Below are 25554 nucleotides of genomic sequence, written 5' to 3'. Positions count from 1 at the left end.
TGCTTGGGTTTTCATTATGCAGAAGTGGGGTCCATGGTTTGGTGAACCAGACCATTGGTTTGTTGGGCCGCACTGTGAGTGAATTGACTGTGGCATGGACCCGAAACATCCTCATTGGATGGCACTAACCGTTCAGATTGTGGTCTTCCGATATGCGAGGGAGAGATGCGGTGATGGTCCATGTTCAACCAAAAAAAAATGTTCTAGTTGCTAGGATCTTCCAATGATCCACCTCAAGGGTTGCATCATACATTGGTCTTTTATCACTGAACCATAGGCCCCCGTTGAACCAACTGAGATTTTGAGCATGCAATTCCTCTCTTTATAGAGAAATGCTCCAGTGCTCTGAAGATTACTACAGGTTACAGTGCTCCTAGTTGCATCGGGTAAATTGGACAGTCCCAACTAATCAACATAAACCGTCCATTTTGTCTAGAGCACATATCAAGGGCTGCGATGTAAAAGTAAAGACTGATTGGGCAATCAAATAGAAGCAATTCTTTAGAATCATAAGCAATTCAAGATGGGAGTTATCAAATAGATGGATCTAATTTAATGAATTCTTGCGTTGCTTCTAAAAAAAAATAAAAATAGATGGATGTAATTGTTGTTTTGACCTATTTTATACAATGTATCTTGACTGTCCATATTAGTGGCTTTGATTAGATGGCTAAGATCATTAGATCAGTATGATATTTTATACAAGTTTGGTTTAGGTTTAGACGCGCAATAGCTCGGGTTTGGCCCTAACTTAAGACCTAAGGCCTGAGCCCGGCACAGGCCTAGCACAGATGGCTAAGGTTTAGGCGTGCAATAGCTCAGTTTTGGGCCCTAGCTTAGGACACAAGGCCTGAGCCTAGCACAACAGGCTCAAGCCTGAGAATGCCTTTTTATTGTATTTGGTCCTCTGGAAGGAAAACAACACAGGAGAACTCTCTTGAGAAAGAGATAAGGGCCATTTAGGTCTCATTCTCTAAGGGTGCATTTGGATTGTAAGTTACTTTAGATAAGCTACTTAAGCCATAAGTAGCTTATCTTGATTATGTAAATAAGCTTGTTTGGTAAACAACATAATTGCCAACTAAAAAGTAGAAAAACTTTATTTTGTTTCCATCATAGTCAAGTAATTTATCCTCTAGTTTGTTTGGTCCACCCTCATGTTCACAGTTCATGTGGGGCCAACCTTTGTTGTGGATTGTTCATTGTGTGGGTCCCAATTTTGATGTGAGCCGTCCATCATTCAGGGCCCACCGTGGATGTAAGCCATTCATCATTAGGGGCTGACCTTTAATGTGCACTGTCCATTATAATGTACGACCCAATATTGTCATTCATCATGTGGAGCCTACCATCAGTCCATTATTATGTACGGCCCAACATTGTCATCCATCGTGTGGGGCTCACCTTTAATATCCACCTGCCATCTTGTGGACCTTCCATCATGTGGTCCCCACATCTGATGTGGACTGTCCATGTGGGCCCCACCTCTCATATGGGAAGTCCATCATGTGGGGCCTGCCTTGGATGTGGGCCATTCATCATTAGGGCTGCCCTTTGATGTAGACTGTTTATCATGTGGGGCCATCTTGATGCTGGTCATCCATCCTGTGAAGCCCACCTTTGATGTCGACCATCCATTATGTGGGTCGTCCATCATCCGAGGCTCACATTGGATGTAGGCCATTCATCATCAAGGGCCAACCATAGATGTAGATGGTCCATCATGTAGGGCCCACCATGATGTGGGCCATCCATCAATGTCCACCGCCACTCATGTGGATCCCAACTTTGATGTGGATTGCCCATCATGTAGGCCCTACCTTTGAAGTGACTTTGAAGTGGGTCCTCCGTCATACTGGCTTGCTTTTTATGTGCTCTATTTATTATTAGGGGCCGACCTTTGATGTGGACCATTCATTATGTGGGCCATGTTCCTATGGGGTCATCCGTCATGTGGGGCCCTCCTTTGATGTGGACTGTCCATCGTGTGAGCCCCACCTTCGATGTGGACAGTCCACATGGGTCCACCTTTGATATGGACCATGATAGAGAACCTCCCGACCATCCAGCTCAGGTTCAAGTCATTTTATGTTGGGCTTGGGTTCAAGTCACTTTAGTCCGACCCCACCCAGCCCAGTCCAGCTCAAGCCAACTTTATATATACACATGGCATATCTTACAAATATGTGATTACAATCGTTGGCTGGGCAACCAATCCATCTTGAATGTAGACCGTCGGATTCATTCCTTTAAAATATATTTCTTGGTGCGTGGCCCACTTGATCAGTGGATAGATTAAGAACATTCAATTGGGAAATAAGGATTTTATCAATTTTCGGGGTCGGGCTCAGACCAGCTGTGCTAGACCCATCCCACATTTGGACTGGCCTTGTGCTAGACCCAACCCATTGCCACCCTAGTCTACAAGCCACCTACCATTGAAACCATAATATAAGGTGTAATCATTGATGAGTTTTCCCTTTTAAAATATTCATTTGTGGACCACCTATTAAACAATTTATCTAAGCTCCTTCCATATAAAGACTCCAAACCACTTAAAATGTGAAATAACATAATCGAATAGATCTCATTAAGAGAGAAAACCGTCCAAATTAGGACAGCCTCTGTAGATGTATAATGAACAAAAAAAATTAAGATTATTTGATTGTCTGACTATTGGATTCATGGACTTTATTGGACGGTTAAAATGAAAAATGTCCAACAGTCTTATTTCCACAAACAGGTGCCATGAATCAGAGATTAGGATGATTCAATAGTGAGCTGGACAACAGTTGGTTTTATTTGAGTTAATCGATGCCACATGTAAATCTTATGAGTGCCTGTGTATCAAGCATCTTACACAGCCTGAATATCGTATAACTCATAGCCAATAAATCTCAAAACCATGTTCACCCTCGACCTAGATTACTCAAAGACTCAAAGTCTTTCGACTTTTGAATTCTTTTTGTGCCCTAATTTAGGACTCGAGAACTAACCCAGTTGGGTCGACCCATGAGATTATTGAGTAGACTCGTTAATTTCCTTTCTTCTCTAAATACAGAACCTAATAGAACTTTGTTTCATCACCCCAATCTCTTAATAAACTCCATAACCTCTTCTATTTACAAATGTTGTACAACAGCAATTTGCAGATGAAATGTTAATCATCTACCAGACGGTTCATGTTGATCAGGATCGAAAATTATATACAAGATATACAAGATCCAACAAGATGTAAATGGATATAACACCCAACACATAAATGCGTGGTACAGATTCAAAAGCAATGGAAAGGGGGCCATGTACTCACGAATTATGACACACCCTCTTGTATAAAGTGCATTTGGCATAGATTGGGGATCCAAAGCCAACTGGTTCTGCTACCCTTCTTGATTGGGCTCAGTTGGGTTTGATGGCAAAGCAGGCAGCCAAAGTTCTATGCGTGTCCCGCCAGCTCCGATGGCAGCATTGGGTGAACGGGGCGATATTACTCGGATGACACAACCGTAGCTTTCCAAGATCTCACGAGCAACCGTCAATCCTGCAATGAAGTTCCATGTCATGTTGTCCTCCACCATTCCGTCTGTGAAAAGATTTGCCCCGAATGGTGATAGAGAATGCATTTGTGTCTGCAAGTGACAGACCATGAAATATTCAGGGGAAAAAAAATGAAAGAAAAGGATAGCAAGATTTTCACGCATGAACCAAAACACTTTTTAAGGTGTTGGTTGCATCAAATATCATGAAATTTCATGATTTCTCAGTCTAATTTGCTTCAACCAAACATGCACTAAAGCATATTTCCCAAATTCAGTTTTGACTGTTGAGGATCCTGATGCATCATATTACATGAACAGTACCAATACTGCACAATCTGTACAAATGGGGCACATGATTCATTGATCCAGACTCTGACAGGAAACACCATAACTCTTCCAGATAACAAGACACTAGCCATCAATCTCTGCCATCATGGAACTGGGTCCCATTTAATGGTGCACCAGAACAGTATATGTGCTTCCATGCTTCAGAACCCATAATTTCTATTGATTTTATATGATTGGAAAAGTCTGTGGGAGTTTTGGCTCTCATTGCTGGTCCCATACCTGGAAAAAGCTTGTGTCAGGTTGGCAGCCAGCATGAAACTATGCCACAACTTTTATCATGAATCCTGACAATCTGTCATTTGAGTGGAATGGGGGAGCAGGATTCATGTAGCTGACCCCAATTAACTGAGATAAGGGCTTAGATGATGATGATGATTACAAACGCTACTTGAATGGGGGAAAAAAAAAAGCAAAAAGAAAGAAGCAAAGCTAATTATATTATAATGTCATTCACATCCGTTAGAGAGCTAAGTTTGGACCAGAATTTTTAGGCACTTCCTGCAAAAAAAATGAGGATGGAACCTGCCCATAGAATATGGATGGAATCTCTTCAAACTAAGAATGTACGATGACATGCCACAGCCACGCCCATTATCATCATTCTCATTCTAGGTGGTAGACACTGGATTTCCCCCCTTCTCAAGTGTGGTCTGCCCTTGAGAATCAGATATGCATCGTCCGCAACATTTTTCTCAACTCCGAAACAAATTAAGGTGCTATTATAAGTTCGTGGATCACTGGAATTGCATGGATGCATTTGCCATACCTAATTTCAGGACAGCCTGAATATACATGGTTATATGAGATTTTCTCACCTGTGAGCAGTACCGCCCAAAGGCATTTGTGTAGTCCGCTTGGGATGGGCCCAACCAAGATGCATTTCTCACATCTGTGCCAACCATCAGATGTGTCCCATAATCAGCCTGATCCGTGATTCAGGTTAGCCAACAATAGGGAAACACTGAACAGGGGAACACCCACCCTTCTGACTGTTTCCCTTGGTGTGGTCCGCCTGAATCATTGGTGGACCTAACTTTTGGGCCCTGGGCCTGCGGGACTCATCTAATGGTTGGAATAGATGTCACATACTCAGCATGATGGGCCTTGTAAAAAAATCAAGGGTGTGCGTCCCCCTCCCATCTGTTTCCTATCATGTGGCCCACCTGAATCACGGATCGGGCTGAGTTTTGGGTCTTAGGCCTAACATGGGGTGACACATCTGATGGACGTGTGTCCCACCCCAAGCAGACCGCAGCCTTCGTGCAGTACTGCTCGCATCTCATTCCTCAAGATTCCCTAAGTTCTAAACATATAACCATGCTTGAGATTCGACTAATGTGGAAGAAAAGGCGAACAGCACAATCATTGAACCTATTGATGAAGCAGACTCTAGAATGAGTTCAAGCAAAGACCAAAGACGCTATTTTGATTACCATGTAGTGCATATCAGGCCCATCATCATCAATCACCACAAGAGCGCCACCTGCTGGTGCTCCTCTGGATACAATTTCAACCTTGCCACCGACTTCTGTACGCAACAGAGCGCCCTCTATCAGATTGCTCAGTGCCTGGCGCAGAGAAGATTCTTCAACTGCAACTTGCAGTGGCTGTAAGAAATTACTAAGTTTAAGTGATCGTTGCTGCTTAAGAGCGAGAGGTCCAGCGGCCGCCACCAAATTTTCCAGTATGTCAGAGACATTGCATGGCCTGCCTAACATAAACAAAGAGAGCATAAGACAGGAAATTTCAGAAAAACGAACAAAATGCATGAATGGCACACAAGGCGTATGTACTGTAAAAGATTGTTACAGCAATGATACATTTACCAATCTAAAAACCAGCACTCTAGAGTACATCTGAACCATGCTTGAATTTTCTATACAAGCAATTTATGTCAACCTAATGGAAAAGGCAGACAGAATTTTGATGCAAGTGAAGAGAGCCAAAGGGCTCCAAGGATGTCTTAAATGAAAGGCAATAATGAAATTTCTTGAAGTGGATCACGAAAACCCATGCTGTTCTTGCTAGACCTAATTTATGGGAATGTTTGCTCACAGAAGGCAAAACTTAGTTAACTTCAAAAGGTCCTTCACAAGCCTTAAAGGCATAAAAATTTCCTGTTGAAAATCAATGGCTAGCTTTGGTGAACAGGCAATCATGAGTGATAGAGCATGCAATGAACAGTGTTCAAAGGTTGCTAATAAGAAAGTTTTCTGTCCTCTGGGCTTGTTATTTCTATGTTATTTTTGGGTTTTTTCCTGTTTCTAGTTTTTCCCTTTATCTTAGGGGTATTTTATGCAATTTGGATCTTTTAGTCTTACAAATAAAAGAGGGTTGGACGTCCAATTCTAGCAATCCTTTTCTTCTTCCAAAACTCTTTTACCTTACAACAGTCAAGAGTACAAGATTAATGACTCAGTGAATGGCGCAAAGTAGTTCAAATAGACTTATGGCATTCACTGTCAAGAAACCTTTTCTCCTACTATGAAGTGAAACTCCAAAGTGATTCTTTCCCTTGCTAGGAACAGATCATGGCCACAGCATCACCTCAACATAAAGAATGCCTTGTTTGATGGTGATCTACAACAAGAAATTTAAAGGGCACCACATCTAGGATTTCAAGTTTTGAGGGGTAAGAGGAAAATTTTGTTAGTTGAGAGTTATACCTAAGAAATGACAGAATGCTCAAGTGATCCAAACCATTCATCTGGTGCCCAGACCGTGGATGAGTCACATCTCACCAATCAAATGATCCTCATCATCTGATGAGTGGCCTGGAAATTTATGGTTTAAAAAGAGAGAGACTAGCAGTCCATATTCATTGAGAAAATGACAATAATCAATGACGAGACATCCACAATGGGTTCACCAGATTAACAATTTGGTTCAGTGAACTGTTGCACCAAGTGACAAGTGCGTCTTGGGCAAAAATTGTTCTTTTGAACTTCAAACTAAGCATCATGTAAGCTCTCTTATATCATACGATATTGGAAACCTTACTTCATAATATTGACAATAATAAGAGGAATTTCCTTTCAAGTGGAGTGCACCATAAGAAATGACACATCATCCCTGATGAAGTCTAGTTTGCAGGTCAGAAGGGTGCAGAAGTCTGAGGATAAGAGACTTGATAGACTTAATGATCTCATTCATAATGTGTTCATTTTAAACCACACACTGAAGGGATTGGAAGAGTGAAAGCTTTGGGACCTTGAATACATGAATAATATACCCGATTACAGATGAAAGGCAAACACTGACCTGCTGTCAAATTGTTGCAGTGCTGCCAGAGCAAGAGGCGGCGTAGGCAATTGCAAATCCTCTGTTCCAGAAGCTACAGAAAGTACTGTATCCATTTCTCGCCCATAATTATCTTGGGTTTCCCCTGAAAAGTTTTCCAGTAAGTGCGAACTCATTGATTCCGGATGGTTGTAAGTTGAATTATGCATTTTCTTCAACGTCTCTTCATTAAACCGCACTATATTAGCCTGGAAAACAGTCATGTGAAGAACGATCAAATTCATTCTTTTTCATATAAACAAGAAAATGACAGCCTAAGAAAAATATTTAACTGAAAGCATGGAATGCAAGTCAAATGGTTGATGCAGCTAGAGTCAGCGCACAATGAATGGAAAATGACAACAGGAAAGAGTGCACCATGGTGATAAGCAATTAAACACCTTGCTAAAGAACACGGAACAAGCTTTGATTTTTAACCTACAATACATTTGTGGAGTGCGACTTGAAATAAGAGATGTTTCCTTGTAATTCTCATATGATCTGCTGCTAGGGTGATGTAAAGAACCAATTTAACCTCCTTTAAGAAATTATGACATCTTTTATCAAAGTCATTACAAATCTGGTGATTCAACGGAGTGCGTAATGTGCCAATGTTACCATTTTTCTTGAACACTTGTTGAGTTGTGATTCTTTAAGAGCTGGTGAAACTTTTTGATGCAGCAAGATTGGAAAAGACATTCGGGACAGAAGACAAACATAGCAGATTTTTTTCTTTGCATCTGATGGATCTGTGTAGTTTTTCTTTTTTGTTTGGTTCTGTTTCTGTTCTGCAGTGGCAGTTGCTAGCTCTGTATCGCTTTTTACTCTTCCAGTAAATCTTGTTACCCATAAAAAGCATTGGAAAAGAATTTCAACTATTGAATAGGGATGAATTTGTACCCATCCGGAAGCTTGAATCCTTCACAACTGTGCCACAAATTATCTTCATTCAACCCATGATTGTCAATAAAAAATAATAATAATCAAGAATTAAAAGGACAAATAGATGGAACTGCTACACAGAAACCCAATGGTATCACAGCAATAGAGTATTGAATCCCATATTTAGGTGCTGCTCCCACTTCGAAATGCAATTCATGCTCATGCTCCCACTCCTGTTTCCTAGCTGTTTGTACTTGATAGCATTTTGAAACAAGCAACATTTCAAGCTCACCGTATGACAGCCTGAGATGAATGCTTTGGATGCAAATTAAGGGAACACCAATTTCAAAACTTGAAAAGAAAGCTCCATAACTTTAAATGAAGATGAGCAGTGAAGGATAAGGTGAGAAGGAATGTATCTGATCGTTACTCCTGATTAGATGAGAGAACCAGCAGCTCGTTGTGATTAATAAGTTACATTGCATAAGCTCCACTCGACAACTCAATAGCATAGAGGAAGCCAAAGAGAATATCAGAGTACTGGGAAAGCAACCATCTTTCTAAGTTCATCCAAGGGGATTTCTAGAAGAATTGGGAAGTAAAGCATGTTTGATTTAACCAGGAACTAGAATTTGGAGCCAGGTACATTCTTTTTGTAATGCCAGGTACATTCTTAAGAAGGCTATATTCATGTGGTAAGACACGGCTAAAAGAAAGTAGACTGATGTGTCCAGAAGTTTTATGGAAACATACATCAAAAGAAGATTAATAGAGAACAGAAAAAGAAGAAGAAGAAGAAGATAAAACAGTTCAGGCATAAGAGGAATAGACCTGCCTTTGTAAGATAAACAGCATCCTGAAGCTGTTGTAAGGTATCTTTCATGCGATCGCCTTGAACAAGTATGTCTTCGATGATATCATAAGAGATCTGCAAGAACATAATCATGTGGTTATCATCTGAGGATAAGCTGAGATCCTGAAAAGGTAAACCTTCTGCTAAAAGACCTGACAAACCTCACTTCTCTTCATATGAACAGACAACATTTTACTCAGAGTCCTGATGCTAGAAAGGGGACCACGTATCTGTCAGAAATTATAAGATTGATGTATTAGGGCTTATCAAATATCGTACTATATAAAATTCATTTTGAATACAACCAATGGTTAAATATATTACTTGCTCAACCAGATTACTCATTCTGACATTGTTCTGCCACGATGATTGCTGAAGTAACATTGCTTTCTGCGAAGGCATGTGAACAAGTTTAGCTGGAAACATAGATGATCAACAACATAGAGAAAAGAATATCCACAAAAAAAATGCAATATCCAGGCTTTAAAATTAGTGTTCAAGCCAAAAAGAAATGTGACTGCAAATTAAGATTCAACAACCAGTCAATCAACTGGATCAGTCCTTGAAAAGCAGCAGAAAGTAACAAGTGCATCTTTATCAGCGATCAAGATTTGATCAGGAACAAATGATTTAAAGAAGGTAGATTCCTGAATGGATTCAAACACCTATTTGGAGCACATCCAGCATATTGGACCTAGCAAAACACAAAAGTGTCAACGCCATACAATTTATCCAGTGTTTTAAATAGCTTACTATATGTAGCGTGTAGCATTCTGTAGCATTCAGTACGTAGTGTATCTTAGTCTTAATGCTACATAGCTCATGAAAATAGCTCAAACCGTGTAGCCTACGTTACATGATAATTTTCATACGCTACACTCTACATAGACTACATTACAGCTACGTAGCTCACATTACAAGTTATTTTCACTGCAACATTAAAATCAATAAATGTTTTCAATAATTTGTTACGTTTTTCTACTTTCAATAAAAAATAGTTAATCTTTTCAATGCTTTCAGTAAAATAATATAAGTAACAATATTAAATCAACTTCATTGCTTTTTCTTTACTTTTATACTTAATCATTGCCCTTTCCTATTACTTTAGGCTATGTTTGGTTGCACCAAATATCATGCAATGTTCTTAAATTCCATTATTAATTAGTCTAATTTGGTGCAAAATATCATGAAATCGGCGCAACCAAGCAACATTGATTAAAAATCTAGAAGTAGTGTGTAGCTTGCTACACGCTATGTAGGGCCTGGCACTTCAGAGGGGTGAATACTATACACTACACGCTATTGGCTACTTAAAACGCTAATCCATCCAAAGACGTGATACTTCCTTAGTTCTGGATTTGACTAGTTACATCTAAAAAGATATTTCCAAATGATTCAGCAAAGAACCGACCACTAGAAAACATTTCCAACAGCTGAAGAAAGGGCCCCAAAAGTGGGCAGAACATACATCAGACAATGAGGAAGAAACAACCAAAAAACTTATGCCTCAGCGACCACACCACTGACAAAGGAAGCAAGGTATTGAATAACGGCAACGGCCAGAAAATAAGAGGATTCCAAATATATAATCTTTTCTGGTTTTGAACAAGTTTATAATGGTACATGCCATTATTTGGTAAGAATGTTGTCTTAGGCTGCCTGATGATATTATTAACTTGAGATGCTTAAATTTACTTCCAAACTCCTATATTTAATATTCTAAATATTTAATATCAATAATATAAATTTGAGAAAAAATTAATAATCAAATTCAATATAATTCATGCAAACTGTGGAACTCATCCCACTAATGCATATCTATAACCCTTTGACACCATTTCCCTCAAGAAATTTGAGAAAAAAATTAAAATTAAATTTGGATGAATGGTGTCGAGTTTATTTAGAACCACTCGAATGCCTCCAAAACAGGTCGAAAGTCGTGCAATCTGTGGGATTCGTCTCATGAACGCATATCCTAACTCCTAAGCATTTGACATGATTTCCCTCAAGAAATTTGAGGGGAAAAAAAGTCACTATTCATCCAAAAAATGACCTGAAATTACCAAAAAATAGAAAAAGACATTAAAAATAAAAATTAAAATTAAAAAAACATAGATTTAGTGCATGCATGTGTGATCTAAACTCCATACATATATTTGAACAATCTACACTCCAAATATTTTTACAAAAAAATTAAAATTTGTTGAAAATTATACAAAAATACAAAAAAATAAAAATGATAATTATACATACATAGCCAAATCAAACACAAATCTAGTAAGATTTAGTTGATTTGGTAATATAATGTTGAATCAATACAATTGCAGGAAGAAAAAAAGAAAGAATTTTTACCTAGTTTTTCGATTTTCCCCAATTTCAGCCCTGGATCTTCGATTCTTCAAGAATGGCTTAAAACTTATGTTTTAATCTTCAAAAAATGCACAAATCTAGTTGAAAATGGGTTAAAAAGCCTCAAGAAGCAAAAAATATCAAAATGTGAAGGAATTGTGTGTGTTGGTTGAGGGGGGGGGGGGGGTAGGAGGGGGGACAAATAATGGACAGTTATTTGCCCATTACATTACGACTCCGTATTGCACAACAGCCCGAGCCGTTACGTAACCGTTTTTGTGTACCTTGATTAGAAGAATGCCTTGTAGGTCTGTTTGTTCGACTCAAGGTCACACAGTTAAATTAGTTAATGTTTCGAAAAATATACGAAATATTTTTTAGTATTTAGACTACATTTCTAGTGGGCGTTAAGGCTCCTTATCCTCAGATAACTTGCAAATCAAGTTAACCACCACAATTAGGATACCTACTAATTTTAGGAAGCCTGACTATAGAAATGTACACAAGTATTACTTGAAATCATCCTTAAGTCCACTCATTCAAACCAATAGAGCTATAGTGGGCCCCACATGATGACAGCAGAACTCAAATTGGTTGGAGCCTTGTAGTAAATTGGTCAGGGCTACCCATTGTTGGACTGGAATGTTGCGAAGGCCACCTCCACCAAAGTTGCATTGGTTTCCAACATCAGTCTCCGGTATCCTTCACTCCCAAAGTCTCTCATCAAATGCACAAGTTGATCCATCCTCACTAGTCACTACTAGGTTTTGCACTTGAGAAGGCTAGGTGTCTTGGGTGCTCAATTGACGAGTCTCTTCTTGATTTGCAGCTTTTGAGAACATCTTGACTACAACCTCTATAAAGAGATTCACTGTGGACAACTAATAATTTCCTCAAACAAGCTATGGAACTGAATTGGTGTAATTTGGGAGCTGATTTTGCAAAATCAGACCTCCATTTTCATTGAATCCCAAGCAAAAATTCAAAATTTCAATAAAGGAGAACAATGGCCGAGGAAACACTAAGACAAAGACAGGAGAAGAAATCACCTCTAATAATTGATAACAACACCTAAACTCAATAGAGAATCTCTCATGAAAATTTTCAGCAAAAAGAATAGACTCTTTTGTGTAGTATGTTTACATATAGCGAAAAGATCCAAGAATGGGATAAACCAATAACTAATATCAGCCCTCAATCTTGATTAATCTCAGCCCTCTTGTTTACCTAAGACAGTCCTAAACTAAAACACCAACTTCCCTAATTTTACCATCTCTTCATCTATTGTCCCTTCGCCCGAAAGGTTTGGGAGCACTTCTTTAGGCATTTTCCATATCTCGTGGGTGATGCTGAAGTTGATTGATCAGCTTTTGTGGGCCTGGCATGGAGGAGTGGTGGGTAAATCCCAGAAAGCTATTGGAGAGTTGTCACAATGGGGTTTTTTTTTGGTACATTTGGAGGGCTCGAAATAGTTGTAGCTTCCAAAACAAGGACTGTTCTGTTGCGGAAATCATTCATATGGTCAGAATTGTTGTTTCAGATTGGGCACTTAATGTTAAATCAGCTTTGAACGCTGATCTTTCTTTATGGTTATTTTCTTAATCTTTGTATTCTTTCCCGCTTTGGTGGTCTCTCAACAAATTTTCAGTTATCTCTCAAAAAAAAATCATAATAATAATAATAATAATAATAAATAAATAAAAATCTCAAGGAACTTCCTAACTAAAACCGAATCTGACTAAACAAGACACCTTATCCTAAGATAACTTGCGAATAAATTTAAGAAAACCACAATTAGGAAACTTACTGGTTCTAGAAATCCTAACTTTAGAATCACCCTTACCGCCTTACTCCCATCATGTAGCCAGCCTAATATGGCTTTTAATGTGCCCCATCAAGTTACAACCCTGTAACCCATCAGTAAATTGATCAAAATATGCTCCAGAATCATGTGAACATGGACCCGTCGGAAAGGTAGACTGATAGGATGTCAGACAGGACCAACTTTGTGTCATTTGAATGTTGTTTGGTGCCTGATAGCACAACAATGATCAGATCAAACAGATCTCTTCTTATGTGTAGGGCTCTCAGCATTTGGACCATTGGGTCAGTTATCTGGGGCTGTAGTCAGCCTCCAGGCAGCATAATTTTTAAGCTTTGGTGGCCTGCCGTCAATCCCATTGGTCCTTTGATTTATCCACAAATCTTTCTATCAATTCTTCTTATCCAGTTGTTGATCCATCAGCAGATCCATCCGGCAGTTCTGTGGTCAATCCAAATGTTGATCGATGTGTCAATTCAACTGCAGAACCACTCGTGAATCTATCCACTATGCTTCCTTGGATTCATCCAGCAATTTCTCGTGTATTGGTTTTTCTGGGTGCTTACTGATGATCTTCTCAAAATTGGGTTCACTGTGAATCTCTTCCTATCATCTTAAATTGGTATTCTTCTCTGAATGATGGATGACATTTTGATGCTACAGCAACAGTCTTCCCATAAGCAACTTGAGAAAAAAGGGTATGTGTATCACAAAAATCTGTTTGTGTTGCATGGCAGATGCTGAAATGGTGAATCACCAATTCATTCATTGCCCTTTCGTCTACCAGATTTGGACTCACTTCCTAGGTCGATTTCATATCTTTTGGGCCTTCCCAGACTCAGCCTGTAGCCTTCTTCAAGCTTGGAACGGTGTTAGGTGTGGAAAGCAGAGAACTAAAATTTGGAAAATCGCTATTCTGGCAGTTTGGTGGGCTGTTTGGTAAGAAAGGAATGGAAGATGTTTTAACGGTATATCAAATTCGGTTGATTTTATAGTGCAAAGGGTAATCTATTTCATAGCGGAATGGACCTCTTACATTGATAAGTTTTAGAGTTGTAGTCTTTCCTTTTTGGGATCCTAGCTTTTCCGCTACCTCAGCAGTCTAGCGGATCTGTTTCGAGTCTGTATGTTTTTTCTTTTCTAATGAAATTAAAGTTACCATTCAAAAAAAAAAGAAAAAGATGGCAGTCAATAGAAGAAAATATCTATCTATTTGTGTGTGTCTGTGCACGCGTGTGTGTAGGGTGATGTCAGGTTGGATGTTCTTGACAGTTGACACTTTAGAAAATAACCCTGATCTAGAAGTACCAAAATGCGTTTATAAAGGGTAGACAGATCATTGATTGTGCCCTGATCGCCAACGAATGCCTTCATTCATGCCATAAGTCCGGGATGAAGAGTATCTTCTGCAAGCTAGATATCGAAAGGCATACGATCACGTTGATTGGGGATTCCTTCAATACATGCTTCTCCGTGTGGGCTTTTGCGACAGATGGAGAAAATGGATAAAGGCGTGTGTGGAATCGGCCCACTTTTCTATCCTTATCAATGGAGCCCCTAAAGGTTTTTTTAACAGCTTGAGAGGTATACGCCAAGGGGACCCTCTATCCCCGCTCTTCTTTATCTTGGTAGGCGAGGCATTATCGCAGATGCTTCTAAGTGGTCAGAGTGCGGGGGTTCTCAAAGGGATATCTATGCCTGGTGTCTCTCCTCCAATCTCCCACATTCAATTTGCAAATGACATGCTCATCCTCTCTGATGCAGATCCGGCGATCATTAACAACCTGCGAACGACGCTAAGGTGTTTTGAAGCTATTTCGAGGCTGAGAATCAACATGGCCAAGTCAATGATTTTTGAGATAAACGTATCGGATGATGACATCTCTAGATATGCTGACTCGCTCGGCTGTCCAGCTGCCTCCTTCCCTACAACATTTGTAGGTCTTCCCCTCACCATTGAACCTCCACCGAAAGCTATGTCGGATAAAATTGTTATCAAGGTTCAAAAATACTTAGCCACGTGGAAATGTCAGTATCTATCTATGGGAGGCAGGGTTACCCTTATCAAGGCTGCCTTGTCTAACCTCCCAATTTATTACATGTCTTTATTCAGATGCCCGTCTTCAGTTCTGGTACGCATTGATAACCTCAACGTGATTTTCTTTGGAGCAGGAAGGAGAACCAGAAAAAGCTACATCTTCTTATTGGAAAGAAGTCTGTAAACATTTCCAAGACGGGGGTGCCAGTGTTAAAAACCTGAAGGCCATGAATCAGGCTCTCCTAGGCAAGTGGACATGGAGACTGGGCACAGAGGGTGGAGCTCTATGGAATAACATCGTCAAAGGGAAGTATGGTACTTCTCTAGGTGGTTGGTGGACCAAAATCTCCACAGCGTACAGAGCTTCTTTCATCTAGAAAGGTATTTTGCGTTCCAAGCAAGCTGTGATTGACAACACTAGCTTCGAGATTGGTAGTGGCTCAGCAATTCGCTTTGGGAAGATCAGTGGGTTGGGGACGCGCCCCTCGGTTCTTCATTCCCGAACATATACCGATTGGCCCCAGACAAGAAGATCCCTATCGTAAACTGCTACACTGTGTCCGGCACCACGGTAGTTTGGAAGGTGAAGTGTGTTAGAAATATTCATGAATGGGAAGTCACAGAGTCTATGGAATTGCTTGATTGCGTGTCCAATGTGATTCCTGACCAGGCCATTTTGGATAAGCTGGTTGGGAACGGGGACAAATCCAGCATATTTTCGGTAAAATCCTTTTACCCTTATCTGCTCCCCCCTCCCAGTCCAACGACCTCCGCCTTCCCTTTCATCTGGAAATATTCTGCCCCTCCCAAATTCATTTGTTTCGGTTGGCTGGTTGGAAAAAACCGTATTCTTACAATCAACAATCTGAGAAAAAGAGGTATGCAGCTCGTCAACGTGTGCCTATGCTGCATGAAGAAAGAAGAATCGGTAGATCACCTCTTGTTGCATTACCCGTTCATTGCTCTCATATGGTCAGATTTCTTCATCAGATTCAATATTAGCGGGAGTATTCCAGGTTCCTCATCGAGCATGTTACCTTATTAGCATGGATTCAAGCTGGGAAAAATAAAAAATCGCATCTGGAGAATGGCTCTCCTTGCCATATGGTGGTCTGTTTGGGAGGAAAGGAACGATAGATGTTTTAATGATATCCATTCCTCGACTCAAGCGGTGTGTTCTAGAGCCAAAAAGATGATTATAGAATGGGTAGTTAATGTTCCTAGGCTTAAGGAAGTTGATCTTTTGTTTTTACGCCTATAGGTTTTTTGTTTTGGCTTCTCTGCTATCTCAGTAGTTGCCCCCTCCTGTAATCATTTTTCTTTAATATTATCCCGTTATCTTTGAAAAAAAAGAAAACCTAAATTTAACAATTTCTTTACCACCTCTTTGGAGATGAATTTTCACACTATTTCCATTAATAACCATCTTAGTAATCTAGGCAGATACCAAACATATAATTCTAAACAGATCAGTAATGCAAGGGCATTTTCATACCGGGCTTGAGTGGGGTTACCTGTAGGATGCAGGGGCACACTCGGGGTGGGCGGCCCGTGTGAGGCAGTACCCATGTGATTTGGGGCCCATGAGGGGGGTTCGGCTGAAGTCCTAACCTATGAGATGTGGGGCCTGAGCTATGAGATAAAGAGATTAATTCGTCATGCGAGCTTTTAGAGCAAGTGGTTAATTGTCTTGCATCAAATTGGTATCAGAGCAGGAGGTCTCGTGTTCGAGACTCCTCACCGGGGGTGATTAATGCAAGGGCATTTTCACACCGGGCTAGAGTGGGTTTGCCTATGGAATGCAGGGGCACACTCAGGGTGGGCGGCCTGTGTGAGGCGGGTGGCTCGTGTGAGGCAGTACCCATGTGATTTGGGGCCCAAAGGTCTACATCTACAGAGTAAGATTGGTTATGGGTTCAAATTTCAAGGTATATGTGGGATGATACAACAGTATATGAATTTGTGTAGGTAATTAGTGGGGGATTTGTGTAGGTAATTAGTGGGCTGTTGTGGTATGGATGGTAGGAAACATTTGATTGTAGTAGGGGTGTGAACATGAGTTGTGGGCGAGTTAGTGACTTATGAAAGGAAGGAAATTGGAAAACCTAGCAGCTGTAAATGCCTACGAGCTGGTGTAGGAAAACCAGTCCTGTTTTGGAGATAAATTGACTACAAAAAAACAGCTTATTAATACAGACTGAATGAAATGACAGATTGACAGACAATTAACTGCTGACTATCAGACTTAGATTCCAGCAACCATTCATATCCAGAAACCCAGAAATTGAGTAGACAAGTGATGGAAGAAATACAAAAGATTTGAATGATAAGAAAAAGGGAATGAGAGTTTGGATCATATCAACTGGTTTTGGTGCAGAAAATTGAAGCATAAAAATGCATTTGGAAAATAGATCGACTGGTTCAAAATTGAGGTTATTCATAATTTAAAAAAATAATAATAATAATAATAATAATAAATCCTGGGACATCAGATCTTGCTTTGATACCAAACTAACACGGAACAAAACTAAGATTAGCAGATGTACCAGAGAATAGGGAAGAATCACCAAGTAATCAGCAAAAAAGGAACCAGAAAAGAATAAGTAGGTTTTTGCATATCCTGCTAATTTGCAATATAAATGAGGGAAATCACATTTGTCTATGCACTACCAGCCTCCTTATTCAAGACATGAGATAACCCTGTTTGGTTTGTGTATCTTTGCTACGTTTTCTCCTTTGTTTCTGCATTGTTGTTAGCTCTTTTTGCGATTTCTGTGGTGGCCTTTGCTACTCCTGTACTTTGGTCTTTTTTCCTTTTAATAAAATTCAGATTACCAATCAAAAAGGAAAAAAGAAAAAAAATAAAAAGAGAAGAAAAAAGAAATCACATAGAACACAGTATGTAGCACCTTAGTTTTATCAACTGTATGGTTCATCTTTTATATAATGCACCACACATGACATACACCACAAGCACCGATATAAACACATACATAATATATAGCATATGTGACAACATAATGCAAATCTATTGAGTTACACACAAGTAAAATGGAATTCCTGAAACAAGCAAAATCAATGAGGCCAAATTCATGATACAAATCTGACAAATGAAAGGAAAGGCAAGCAAATATGCACTAGATTTTGGAGATCCATCATTAAAAATACAAATCTACTTCAACATTTGAGCCTTTAAACAGAATTGTAAGATAGAACAGATAAATGAATGGAGAAGGAGAAGATAAAATTTATTTCTGATTACCGAAGTCATTTATTCTACGAGGCAGTGAAAGAAAAGATAAGGAGAAACAGAATGACTGCCAAAGTTAGTCTTTGCAATCGACTGGCAAGCATAACCTTATAAGAGGAAATTTGGTATCAAGATTTCCATGGAAATCAATGGAAAAGGAAAATCCTTTGATTTGCTGTGCTTCAGTGGTAGACTCTCTGGAGTTTCAACACAAGGTCACAGGTCCGAGCACCCCTTGTGGTGCGAGTGCGCGAGAGTGTGTGGGGTGGGTGTGCGTGTGTGGGGGTGTGAGTGCGTGAGTTTGTGGGGAGGGGTGAGTGTGAGTGTTAAAAAAAATAAATAAATGAAGAATTCCACAAAGCAATCATTAGACTTTTCCATAGTTAAGATTTTGTTGCACAAGAAACTAGGCAGCCGTTGTCTAATGGACATGAGAATTCCACTTGCTATCCCAACAAATACCCTCAAATTGAATCCAATTTTGAATAGCGCTCAGTGGAAATAACCATTTGATGATAACTAAATTTTCCATTTCCTTTCCATGGAATCGTGCAATCCAAACTTGCCCTAATATTCAATTCATCGAGATCAATCAGCAATGGCCAACGAAGACTGAGCCTTACTCTTCAGCAGCAAGCATTCCAAATGATTATTCAATCATTACTCTTAATTTTATAATCAACTTTTCAATGTTATCTCAGAGATTGATGTCTAGCTGTCTATAGCCATTAGCTTGGACAATAGATGAATGTCACTCTCCTTTTTTTTTTCCTTGCAATATGGAGTTTAGTGTAAGCATAGCTTTGATAGTATTTTTTATGTGTGACACTCAACTATCGAGATCCAACCAAGAAGTAAAGAAAAGTCCATTATAAACTACCTGATCCATGACATATGCCATAGCCAAGGAGCGAGAGATCTTAATAGCCCTTGATCTTTGTTTGATTGTGAACTGGTGGTACGTTTTTACCCAATCCTCCTTGAAAGTCTGGATTTCCCACATCTGCCTATCAGAATTTGAAGGGATTCCGTATGATTCTTCCAGTGATGGGTAGATTGGTATCCCTTGCCCATCTTTTTGGACATTCACGCATTGCTCGAATTCTGTCATTGGAAGTTCAGCAACAAGAAACCCCACAACAAAAGGATGTTTCACCATGGGGAAAACCACAGCCTGGCACTCGGGTATGACTTGCACCTACGACTCGAAGAATCGTCCAGAAGTTCATTAGAACAGGCAAAAATGAACAACTGTTGGTGAAGTGTTATTGACAACACAAGGTTGAACCAAATAACATACTTGATTATTTGAAAGGACAGCTTCAGCCGCACGCAAGCCTGTCGGCATACCAAAATTACCAATCAATATCACAACTTCTGCTGTTTCAGCGCCATTCGTTCCTGGATATAAAGTGACTCGCCGTAGTTCTAACTGGTCCATTACATAACTACCAGCTGGTCGCACATACACCTGAAAAAATATCAATGTTGAGTGATTTTTGGAAAGCGTGAGGGATAACTGTTATTCACTGATTAAAAGCATTTAGCACACCAAATGAAGCATTGATAGTCATATTGCAAAGTACCATCCGTAATACAGTTTAGGCATTTGAAACCAAACACCATAGACTAAATAATTGTCAACTTTTTTTTGTAATAATACAAATTGGATTCTGGAATTGATAGTCAATCTGATATCTTAAAATGACAATAAACAATACATTGGTATATACCCACCAAATCCCAAGGAAGAATGGGGGGAGAGAGAGAGGAAGAGAGAGAGAGAGAGAGAGAGAGAGAGAGGCTAGTTCACCAGTCAACAAACTGAAGCATTCTGCTATCAACGGCTGATGATCAGGGAAAACAGTGTATAGATAAGGATAATCATAACAGAACGAAGAATCCCTATTCCAAGTGTCTTCCCAGAATCAGTTCTAGGGCTATCCCTAACCGCAAAGCCACCCCACCCATAAAGACCCCGATCCAAGGCCCATTAGTCATAGCCTTCTAAACAACCAAGGCCCTCTCGAGCAAAGGTGTAAGGGGAACCCTGATCCTAACTGCGCCTTACTTTTAACCCTGCCGATATATTTCAATAGAAATTTAAAGTGACCAAAACTCCTAAATCTCGACACAACTATAGAGGCCTTTAGTAAATTGGTTAGAACTCACTCCATCTGTATCGAAATTGCATCTTAAGTTCATTTGAAAGCTAACTTGACGGGCTAAGGGGACCAATTTCATGTCTTCGTGACACTGTCTGATTGCCAAAAAGAAAAGACCATCGAAAAAGGTGACAAAAAATGCTAAAGAGAAAATGGTTCAACTAATTCTAAGCTAATAACTAACTATATGACCATTAATCAAGTCCAAAATGAACATCAGGATAGTTTATCTTCCATCAAATTTATCTAGTTCTTGCAAGTGATCCAAATCTTTAATATGGGCATTTGGATAATCAAGATCCTTGATAGGGGCGTCGGATGGGCCTACTCTTCAATTAAACAACATGTGTGGCCATCTGTTTGCATCATAGGGACTGCGAAACATATGGTTAATAGATGCCATACAGTTTGTACAAGAGTCCAAAAGGCCATAACCAGGTAATAAATGTTGCAAAATAACACCCGATTGGACTTGTGGGACCCATAGTCCAACTGGTTGGAGTATAGAGCCATACGATTGAATTTTTGGGGAGTCCAACCGGATCCATCCAGGCTGATATGTCACACATGTATCATGTGGGATCCACTTCAGACCTCCTAAAGTACATATGTGCATGTGTGGCCTGGATGCATGAAGACCTCCATGACGAAGAAGTTGCATTCTTGCAGAGGATGAGGAAGAACAAGAGGACAAACCCGCAGATGTAGATGTGAGTTGGACAGGCTTGGAGTGAATTTGTTGATTGTACAGCAAGTCCTGAATGCCCCTAAATACGCAGAAGGTGAAGATTGGTTGCAAACTCTTAATTTCCACGTACAAGTAGATTGCCAGGGAAGGATCTACAAGGTCGTCGTTGATGGTGGCAGCAATATGAACATAGCTTCACAAGAAATGGTCAAGAAGATGAAGGTGAAAAAGCACCCAAATCGTTATAGGCAAATCTATTATAGTATCCTCCCGATGTTTGCAAACTTCTAATGGAAAAAACATCACTTGGAATGTCTTTGGTGTGATGCTAGTTAAGGACCACAAAATAGCAAGTCAAGTTAGCTAAGGAGATGGGAAAATGAATATTTAACTTTCTAAGTTAGGGCCCGTTTGGACACACCCTCAAAGGGGGGGCTTTGTTGCCAAAACACCTTTCTAAGCCAAACCCAATTTCTGTTTCGATGCATTTCTGCAACCCCCCTTTGATTCCCCACTCGACAAAATAGGTACTAAAATGCCACTTGCCGATAACCAATCAGATTGTTTTTGATGAGCTGACATTACGGACCAGCTTTTGACTTGGTAAGGGCCCATTTGCATGCAAATGGGCCCTTACCAAGTCAAAAAAAAATTTTCCTTTTTAAGTTCAAATGACGTTAGAAGAGTTCAGAAACACGCCCTTAGGTCAGGGAAGAAGTTAAGAAGAGTCAAAGCCATGATAAAATAGGAAAAGAACTTGAAAGAAGTCCAATTGGAGGTGCAGTTTTGGCGGGAAAGATCCCAAAAACATAGAAATGTTTACACCGCTCTTTTGGCGGATCACTCTAGTAAAACTTCATTTTTTTGGTTTTATGGAATTTTCAGCCCCTGAAATTTACAACTTCTCTTCTTTAGTTTGTGGGGATTATGGAATTCAATGTCCTTCACACACCATTAAAGTCTCACCAAAATTATTCTAATCAATCAACAGAAATGCGATTTTACAGGTTGAAATTAAGAACCATTTTCATCAACTATTCAATTCACAACTCAAAACATCAAAATCTAATCCAAGCCAAGAAGACTGCAATTACGGAAAACAGAAAAAAGTAAAAAGAGTCTAATCATCTCAACGCTATTTGATCATCTAAAAGATCTACAAAATCTTGAAATTGGGAATTGGAGGACTGACTGAGAGCACAGCAACGGGATCGACGATGGCGCGGAATAGATCCAGCTGCTCAACGCAGAGCCTGCAGAAGTCGGGGCTAGGCAAGACAAGGCCGTCATTCCCATCCCTCGCGATCCTCTGCACGATCTCGACGGGGGATGCAGACGAGCGGCGGATGGCGGCCGCGATCGCTGCGGCGGAAGGAACCAGGCCCTGCTCATCGGGGGTGGAGCTGTTACCGTTGGTGGAGCTCTGATGGACGGGAGATGGAGAAGGAGAGGATGGATTGGTGCGGACGTTTGGTCTGGTGAATGTGAACGCAGTGTCGGAGCTTCTGGAAGAATGGTTAGAGTAGAAGATAGAAGGAGCTTTGCTTTTGCTGCTGCTGCTGTAGGAGAAGCAGTGAAAAGGAAGCAGGATGCTGCTGTGAGTGTGAGGGGGAACGGCACACAGCAGCATCATTCACGGACAGAAGGTACAGTTTATGTCTGTCTCGCTCGCGCGCGCTCTCTTATGAGGCCGGACCCAATACAAACAGTTTGTAGGATAAGCTTAACGGTACGAATCTGCGACCCTGGATCCGACCGTGGGGCCCATCTCGATGTATGATTTGTATATCCACACCGTCCATCCGTCTTTTAATCTCATTTTATAGAATGAAATTGAAAATTAGGCAGATATAAATTTCAGGTGGACCACACCATGGAAAAGAGTGGTGATTGAATGTCTGCCATTAAAAACTTCCTAGGGCCCGCTGTAATGCGTATCTGCCATCCAAACAGTTGATTAAGTCCCACAGAGCTGGGTGAAGGGAAAATATAAATAGCAGCTTCATCTAAAACTTTTGTAGCTCACGATAAGGTTTTAACGGTGGGAATTCAATCTATAGTGTGTTTTATTGGTGGACCTGAGATTTGGATTGCCTTGTTCTCTTCTTCATGCCTTAAAATGAGCTGCAAAACGGATGGACGGCGTGGATGTGCAGCACATACATTGAGGTGGACCCCACAGGGAATGGGGTACATGGCTCCCTTTAAGCCAAAGATCTGTGAGGTCCACTAGGATGTTACTGTTAAATCCGATCCATCCATCCATTTGGCCAAATCAGCTTATGACATGAGCCTAAACACCGGGGAGGTTCAAAACTCAAGTGAAATAGTGGGGACATAGACACCGAACTTTGAAGCTTTCTTGAGGCCCACCGTGTTGTTTAGATGCTGTCCAACCGGAGTTGCATGTGTAATGTATGTCTCACTAGACTATTAATCTACTGAGCACATGGTCCAATGATGATATCTCAAAATAATTAGATTATTGATTGCATCACTATAATTAATTTAATACAATGACATGCGCTGTTCAACATTGTCTATATAAATCAACCGATTAAAAATTATAAGTTACTTACATATGTAATCTTATGATTGTGGCCTATTTGAGACAGGATTTCATTATTTTTCAGCAAAGTATATATTTCAACGGTCTAATTAGAATCACTGTGTCAAATATTACATAAATATATATATATATATATATATATATATATATATATATATATACATATATATATATATATATATTACATAAATATCTTAATTAAAGATATTTAAGTTAATTTAATAATTAAATTCAAACTCTTGTAAATATACCATGCATAGCTACTTTTGGATGAAAAGGGATTATGAATTTACGTAGTCGAACACAGTAGTAAGATTTCAAATTCAGGGATTCCAATACAGGGGGTTTCAAATCCAGGACTTTAGTGACTCTTGTTCATTTTGCGAGATCATTTAAAGGCATGATTATAAAAATGAGATAGATCTAAAGCTCAAGCAGACCATGCCAAAGAAGGCAATGGAGTGAGCCAATGCCAACCATTGAAACCCTCTTAGGGTAATCATGATGTTTATTCAACATCCAACAAGTTTGTGAGGTCATACAGACTCAAATGAAGAGAAAATACAAATATCAGCTTGATCCGAAACTTAGGCAGATCGGAAGATGTTGGTTCAATCCACACGGCTTTATGTGGTGTGGTCCACTTGAGCTTTGTACGTTCTTCATTTTTGGGGCATGCCCTAAAATGCTCTCGCAAAATAGGATGGTGTGGATATACCACACGCATCATGGTGGGGCCACAGAACCTGGTGGTGTGTGTCGCACCACGCTTCCTATTCTCCCTTGCGCCCAAAAATCAGGATGATCAAAAACTTAAGTAGGCCGCACCACATGGACCAGCTAATGGGGATTCTTGCAGCCGTTCCTCCTGGAAGTGGATTATGTACTGAGTAACTGAGTATGCTCCATAAGACGCACAGTTATTTATATATTTGATCACAACCGTCCATCCATTTCATCATATCATTTTATGGCATGATCCAAAAATTGAATCATATTCAATTCTCAAGTGGACCACACCAAAGGAAACAGTGATAATTGAACACCAATGGTTGAACAAAGAAGTTTTCAATCAAGGTGATATTTGTATTTTCTCTTCATCCATGTTCGTGTGACCTTATCAGTAGGTTGAATGACAAATAAACATAACTGTGGGTCTTATGAAAGTTTCAACGGTGGACATCATTCTTCTCACTGTTTCCTGTGGTGTACGTGGTCCACTTGAACTTTGGATATGATTCAATTTTCAACTCATGCCCTAAATTAATCCAGTAAAGCTGATATACAGCATGGATAAGACATATACATCCACGGTGGGCCCCACAAAGTTTACTAAGCATGCTTTAGTATAAGGAGTTACTTAGTACAATCTGCTTCCTAAGCTTCACAGAGCCCACCGTGATATCCTTGTTATAGCCGCTTCCTCCATTATAACCCCAAATATGATGCTTATCCAAAACTCAAGTGGACCCCACCAAAAAAAAGAAAACAGCTGTTGATGAAGATATCCACCTTTGAAAGCTTCCTAGCCACCATGGCGAAGTTTGTATGCTATTCTACCTATTCATAAGGTGACTTGAGAAAAAAAAACAAATATAAACATGATCCAAGAAGACTCAAGTGGGCCTTGAGAAGTTTTCAACGGTTAGTGTTCAACCCCCACTGTTTAAGTGCATGAGAAGGTTGCCGTACAGACGATGATGATTTGCTATTATATATTCCATGTTTTTAAATATCATTAATTTACTGAATGGGGCGGGCACGGATTGGGT

At 39.9% G+C, this 25554-nt stretch overlaps 1 protein-coding gene across 1 annotated transcript; it reads right to left on the bottom strand.

Moving 5' to 3' along the window:
* Positions 1-3383: 3383 nt before the first annotated feature.
* Positions 3384-22889, bottom strand: LOC131226283 (chloroplast sensor kinase, chloroplastic). Its single transcript, XM_058222089.1, is given in 10 exon segments — positions 3384-3569; positions 3572-3629; positions 5321-5594; positions 7149-7375; positions 8884-8976; positions 9063-9131; positions 9226-9291; positions 19241-19558; positions 19661-19831; positions 22406-22889. Coding segments are annotated over 10 exon segments (1764 nt in total). The 5' UTR covers positions 22847-22889; the 3' UTR covers positions 3384-3522.
* Between the last annotated feature and the right edge of the window lie 2665 nt (positions 22890-25554).

Source organism: Magnolia sinica, chromosome 14 (genome assembly GCF_029962835.1).
Source record: "Magnolia sinica isolate HGM2019 chromosome 14, MsV1, whole genome shotgun sequence".
NCBI classification, from domain to species: Eukaryota; Viridiplantae; Streptophyta; class Magnoliopsida; order Magnoliales; family Magnoliaceae; genus Magnolia; species Magnolia sinica.
The sequence above is the reverse complement of the archived record's forward strand: the minus strand, read 5'-3'. Positions and strand labels throughout refer to the sequence as shown.